The sequence below is a fragment of the Athene cunicularia genome (assembly GCF_003259725.1).
Source record: "Athene cunicularia isolate RWA chromosome 12 unlocalized genomic scaffold, athCun1 chr12_part1, whole genome shotgun sequence".
In the NCBI taxonomy this organism is placed as follows: Eukaryota; Metazoa; Chordata; class Aves; order Strigiformes; family Strigidae; genus Athene; species Athene cunicularia.
The window spans coordinates 9,086,308-9,092,922 of record NW_020799116.1 but is presented as its reverse complement, the minus strand read 5'-3'; the positions used below and the strand labels follow the sequence as shown (position 1 = coordinate 9,092,922).

Below are 6,615 nucleotides of genomic sequence, written 5' to 3'. Positions count from 1 at the left end.
AATATGCTCCTAAGGGCAGGAGCACAACCCGCTCTGTATCCTCTTGCTGGCCACCACCATGTTCCAGCAAAGGACTGGGAAAGCGAAGCAACAGAATGAAAACAGAAACTAAACTGTGTGTTAAGGAGAAAAAAAAATTCTGCCTACTTGCTGCAGGCAATCCAAGGAAGCCATGCAGCACAAGTACAGTACAGTAAATAAAACTGAACAAGCAATCTCTTCTTGGTGCCCTTGGAGATAGCAGGAAGCCAGGTGTTAGCAGCATTCATAGTGCTACCGTGGGTTTCCAGGATAAGGGGCACAGAGGAGACTGGGGAGGTGTGGGAGGCAGGGGCACGTACGCGGGCAGCATGACCCGGGACATGCAGGCACCAGGGTGGGCTGCAGGCGTGGACCTGCTGAGGGTACAGGCAGAACTGGCAGGGACCAGAGGGCTCTGGCAGGGAGGAAAGGTGGGTTGTTCTCCTTATGAAATACGGGCTTACCAAACCTGCTTAGCATTGGTCTGGCCAGCTCCTATTAAGGCATATGAGGCATAGCAGCACTACAACAATGCCCTCCTGGATAACCCACCTGCTTGTGGTAGATTTCTATGGCTATGTAAGAATTTCCATCTCCTTCCCCTATGGCCCAGTGAGTCCCATCTCACTGAAGAACTACATCACTCTGTAGGTTTAAGTGTGTGCAGAGAGAGAATGGCTCCACCAGCCAGTTCCCTACCCACAGCTTCCAGCTACTAATCCATTTGGGCATGCAAAGAAAAGATATTTCCTACCAAAAGCAATCAGTAGGAAGAAAAAAGGTTGAAAAAATGTTTCCTCAAAGTTCAGCTAACTCCCCAAACCAATACTGTGTCTTCTTGGTAAAAATTTTACATTTTTTTAAAGACATATCTGAAAAATTACAGAAAGTCATTGAGTCCCTGCCCATCACATAAATCTGCAGTCCCTGCTGAATCACTCAGGACTGTGCTGCCCTGGACTTTGCACACGCAGTCACAGGGATGTGTAGAACTCTAAATAAAATCTGTGTCCAAGTCAAAGGAGTAATTTTTTAATAGCAACTAGAAATTGTTAGTTTTGTTTGTCTGTTTGCACCTTTTTTCTTGTTTTACCACTGCCACTGTTTCAGGAGTAGACTGTAATATTCCACTTCAATCCTTCTGAGCTGATGGGAGAACGGGTACTTCACAATCAAAATGATTCATGCGGTTACACGATCCAGTGCAGAGTAATGGAGTAAGAATCCCTAATCTAGAACTTTAGCACTTATCTGTTAAACGCTCTTTTTTAACAAACTGCAGAACCATCATCTTTTTCCTTACATAAGGTTCTCCATGGACTACTATGACAACAGCAGCACTGAAAAGCAGCATAATGAGACGCGAGGAGCACTAGGAACATGCCGCTAGAACAGCAGCTCATCACCACTATTCTTATCTGACCTCAGAAATAAAAACACTTTGAGATGCTTTTTTGTTGCTGAAGATTTTTGAAAATCTGTTTCATTTTTATTAGCGTATTCGCAAGGCTGTTTCGGTGTATATGCTGATAGTTGACTCAGTCTGCAAGGATGTATAACTAAGAGCAGAGCTGTGTGGCTAATTGTATGGGGTGAGAATGTTCCTGAAATCACACCAGGAACTTTAAAATGTTAGTTGATCTATTGGAAAGGGCTTGGAGATGAGCTACCAGAATAATTTGATGGTGGCAAAAATGTTGCTTCGTAGTAAAGAGAGTAAGAGGGCTCAATGTTAATAAAGAGGTGTTGTGCAATTTGTTCCCAGCTTATAATTACATGCAGAAGGCGAGAAATCTTGATATTGGAGGGCATAATATCATCTGTTTGTCCAAATCCGTGAAATTCAAACAGGAAATGAAGTTTTAAGAGTTGGAGCAGTTTGCTGAAGGAAATGGTGAATTCTTTGTTGGTTTAAGTCAGTGCTTGATTTCTCTTGAGATATGTGCTAGTTTAAAACACAACTTATATCTCTGTATTTAGGATTCACTAATGAAATTTATGGCTTGATTTAGTAGGAATTCAGACTACAGTGCCGCTTGTAATCCTAAAATCTGCACGTCTCTTAAGACTTTTTAAAAATGAATTAGTTTATTTGATGTCAGAAGAGGCCTGGGGTGTGGTAATCATGAGGAATGACCACTGTGGCTTACCATGAACAGCAAATGGCAAGGTGTCCCCTGCATGGTGAGTGGTTCCTTGTGGCTGTGGGTGGACATGCTGCTGCTGCTGCTCTCCACACTGCCTCTTCACCTGCATCCCATCCCCGGGCAGGTAAGTGCTGACCTCTCAGCTGTGCCTACAAGTTCATGCAAGCAGCAGCCTCATGGACATATCCAAAGGCAACTACTGCAGGACTTGCGTATAGCAGTCAAAATTACCTTTCATTTTCTGTACGTTACACAATTTCGCAAACCGTTGTCTGTGTGATCAAGGATCATACCCATGGGTGCCCAGACTTGCTAAGTCATTTACGCTTCGGATCCCAGCTGGGGTTTACAGTCTCAGTGTGCAGGTATGAAGCCTCCGTTTCCCAGCCAGCTCGCTGCTGGTAACTTGTGACGGCATTGGACAACTTCAGCCACATCAGAGAGAGAGGGAGAAAACTTAGAAGTAATTTTCAAAAATCTTTGCAACTTAAAAAACTATAAATAGTAGTTAGGTAAATGCTGGGGACCCAAATTAATGCCAATACAAGCAGAAAGGGTCTCTTCTGCCTTCTGTACAGACCTGAAGACAGAGGACAAAGGATCAAGAAGGGTCTTGGGCTGGTTTGGGCTGGCCTCTGCTTCACTGAACATTAATTATTGGCATAAAGTGGAAATGGTGAGTGAGAAAAGGATGGCATCCCAACCCAGGTAACAGTTTAGAAATTAGGATATTCTTGCATGGATTGTGTGTTCAGGTTATTCCAGGCACTAAAGACAACAGTCTTCCATACCTGGGTGAACTTCCACACCTAGACTAAATCTATATAAGCATCTGCTATAGATAAGTTTGTTATTCCTGTATGAGAGTCAGCAAACTTACACCACTTTGCTGAATTCAGACCATTGTCAGATATATAGTGTGAAAGATTAAACTAATTAGATACTGTCATTATTAAGAGAGTTTTTAGGACAAAAAGCTAATTCTCCTGTCTCACATTATATGCTTTTTCTCATTTCATTTATGAGAAAATTATCTTTTTAGATAGCTGATGTATTCACATTCTTAGTCTTCAAAAATCTGTAAACTCTGTAGTGCATTATCACTTGAATAGGCCAAATAATTATTTGAATGCCTACTCATAGACAGTTAGCTTTCAGTAAAATTGAGGCTTTGAGAAGAACCAGAGAGAGTTACCAACTGCGCTGAAAGCTAAAAATAGGTATTTCACTCTGGGTTCTTAAAGCAGCTGAGGACTTTGGGATGATCGTTAATGTACTGTGTCAAATCTAAAGAATTGTGAATAATTTGGAGTGATATTTCCTAATTCTGATATTAGAGTTTTTATAGCAGAAGATATTCAGTGGATTTGTGAAGGCGACCTGAAAATGAGACTTCTTGGGTTCCGTCCTGGGGAGAAGCCTAGCCCTCCCAAGCAGAGCCAAAGCTGTAGCTCCACCGAAGCCTCGCCTGCAGGGTGACCACAGGGGATCCTACTGCTGGGTGCTTTCATACGGAAGGAAAAAACTTCTTCTAAGGTAGATCCGTTTATACCAGGACAGTATTGCAGATGTCAGTTGGTCAGGGATCTACATGGAGGAATGGGGATTCCTTAATTAACTGCATTAATTGTGATAACGTGAGAGAGAGTCTGGAAAGCTGCTTCTGCACTAGGCTGGGTTATATACGGTGTCCGTCCCTCCTGTCCCCAGGCACACTCCGGGGTGGGTTTGGTATTGTACAGGCAGAGACAGAAGTACAAAGGGAAATGTTACAGGTTTCAGAATGAATGGGTTCAGTATAAACACCCCTATGCAAAAAATTTTAAGCTAAGAAAGCTAATACAAGGCTCTCCCTCAAAGTGGATCAAAAGAAATAAAAGGACTTCTGAAATTCTGGTGCATTTGTGAGATGGGCACTATGAAGATTTACTTTTAGGACACTTTGTGGATTTTTACTACTTTTGTAGTTGAAAAATTATCTTGGAGGTAATGGCACAGAAATTCAGAGATTCACCGCCTCAACTTTCACTTTTTTTAAGAACAGAAATAATTTAATTGGATTTAATTAATGTTTCATTGCAATTTTGTAATTACCTAAAGGCCATATAGATGTGTAAGATCTCTTCTAATAGCAAACCAGTTCTAGTGCAAGTTGGTAATAAGAATATTGGCATTAGGGTGGATGTTAGTAAGTCTGTGGCATACCCATCTTAACGTACGACACTGCCCTTCCAGGCTAATAACTGGCAGTTTTTCATAAATGATACATTTTATGTAAAATGGCTTTTACAAGAAACGACTGAGTGTACATAAATCTGCATAAAATTCTTCCTCTTTTTTATTTCCCCTCAATCCTGTAGTGTTTTTGAAGGATCAGGAGATTTAGAGTTAAAAATTATTATTTGTTTTTTAAAGTTCTGGGCACTTGGGGATTGTGAAAATAATCATTTCTGGTTTACATTCATTTTTAGTTTCTAGGATATAAATAAAATTTAGAAGCAGCTCATCCCTTCACCTGGTTTAAACTGGTGATGGTTCAGGCCAGCCATGTGGGTTTACAACAGCTAAGGATCCGTCCCAGGTATTTTTAATACTGTCATGTCAAAATTGGCTTATCCCAGTTTACTTTAAAAGCATCCTTGAAGTAATGCTCTGTTTACTCAGCCTGTATTTGTCTTGAGCGCACTTTTACAAAATAGCCATAAACAACCAAAAAGGCCACAGTTGTAAGGAAAACACCTCCAGACAGACTGACCCCCCGAGGGGATGCTGCTATGGAATCGATTTGACAGCTCCTGCCTGGGAGTGAACCAAGCAGGAGCACACCGAGACACTCGGTGCATTATACGCTCCCCTTCAGCTGCGCTTAAGTTCACCTCAGCCAAAGAATGAGACTGTTTGAGGACTTGGGGAAATGTGGGCTCTGCAAAGGCTCAGCCTTCCTGTTTAGAAAAAGAGAATTTAAAAAATCTGAGAAAACAGGGACCTACGTGCGAGAACGGGACACACTGGGGGTGGGGGAGCGGCACAGAGGGACTGGACAAATCCAAGTGGGAACAGAAAGTCAGGAAAAGGGACAAAAGGGGAGTTAGGAGGGAGAGGACAGGTAAAAAGAAGTAAGTTGGAAGAGTTGGAAAAGTAAAGAAAATAGGGAAGAAAAACTATGAGAGAGAGAGGCAGGGAAGGAAACCTTGCATGTGTTTTACTGACTTTCACTGGGCTCTGATGTCCTCCCTCCGCCAGGGATGGAGGTGCCCCAGGGTGGCACAGTTAGTCATTAAACCTTGGCTTGTGTTAAATCTAAGCGGTGTACAGCTAGAGAGAGGAGCTCACTGAGACAATCAGGCCATGGCCTGGCATTAGGGCTGGAAGGAGCTAGCGGTGCTCTGCCTCTGAAAAGGGGGTCCCTGCTCCCCCTGCCCCCTCTTCCCCCCAGATCTTCGGGTGGGAGCCAGCCCTCCCGAGGGAGAGCACTGTTTCCCTCCTTGTGTCCCTGGGTGCTGTGGGAGCCGGGAGGGCTCAAGCAGGGCCAGGAGGGAGCAGGAGAACATGAGTTCAAAGGGTTTGGGGGCTCCAGAGTGCCCTGCTGCTCAGGTCCACAAAGGAGTATGGTGAAGAAGTACACGAGTGTTACTTTCTTGACTCAGCATTGGCGCTTCTTGGGCTAAGTGCAGTAAGCAGGAGCTGAGGTAATTCAATTCTTAGAGGGTGGGTGAGGTACATTTGCTTTGATGCTTCTCTGCCACAGACAAGGTGAGGTGCAGCCCACATGTCCCCCCTCCACGGGCATGCCCACAGCACTGCTGGGGCTCAGCAGAGACCGGGTTGGGGGCTGCAGCTGGTTCCTGTTCATAGAGGGGAGCAGGGGGAGCGTTGGAGCTGGGACTGGCAGGGGAACTCCTGGGTCTGCTGCAGGCCAAGGAGCTTGAGGAGCACAAGCAGAGGAGATGTGGCCAAGGCAGGTCTCGCAGCTGGCTCCAACAGCTCTGGGCTACCACTGACCCACTGCAGGATGTGCTGTAACCTGCTGTGAGACCCCCCCCACCTGCTGGGATCCCTCTGGACCTGCTGTGGGATGTCCCCAGCCAGCCCTGGCATGACCCCCTAGACCTGCTCTGGGGTGTCCCCCACAGACCTTCTGAGTGATGTCTCCAGCATGCTGTGGGATGTCCCCCCCCCGTCCCAGACCTCCTGAGGGATGTCCTCCCCTCCCCAGACCTGCTGTGGGATGTCCCCAGACCTGCTGTGGGATGTGTGTGTCCCCCACCCCTGACCTGCTGAGTGATGTCCCCTAGACCTGTTGTGTGATGCCCCCGCCACCCCAGACCTGCTGAGGGATGTCCCCAACATGCTGAGGGATGTCCCCCCTAGGCCTCCTGAATGATGTCACCAACATGCTGAGGGATGTGTGTGTCCCCTGACCTGCTGAGTGATGCCCCCCCCCCCC

General features: G+C 45.5%; 1 protein-coding gene across 1 annotated transcript in view; it reads left to right on the top strand.

Moving 5' to 3' along the window:
* Positions 1-2,172: 2,172 nt before the first annotated feature.
* The window catches only part of PROK2 (prokineticin 2), a 12,264-nt gene continuing 7,821 nt past the window's right edge, over positions 2,173-6,615 (top strand). Inside the window, exon 1 of the mRNA XM_026857559.1 lies at positions 2,173-2,292. Within this exon, the coding sequence (XP_026713360.1) occupies positions 2,173-2,292 (120 nt within the window). The remainder of the gene's footprint in view (positions 2,293-6,615) is intronic.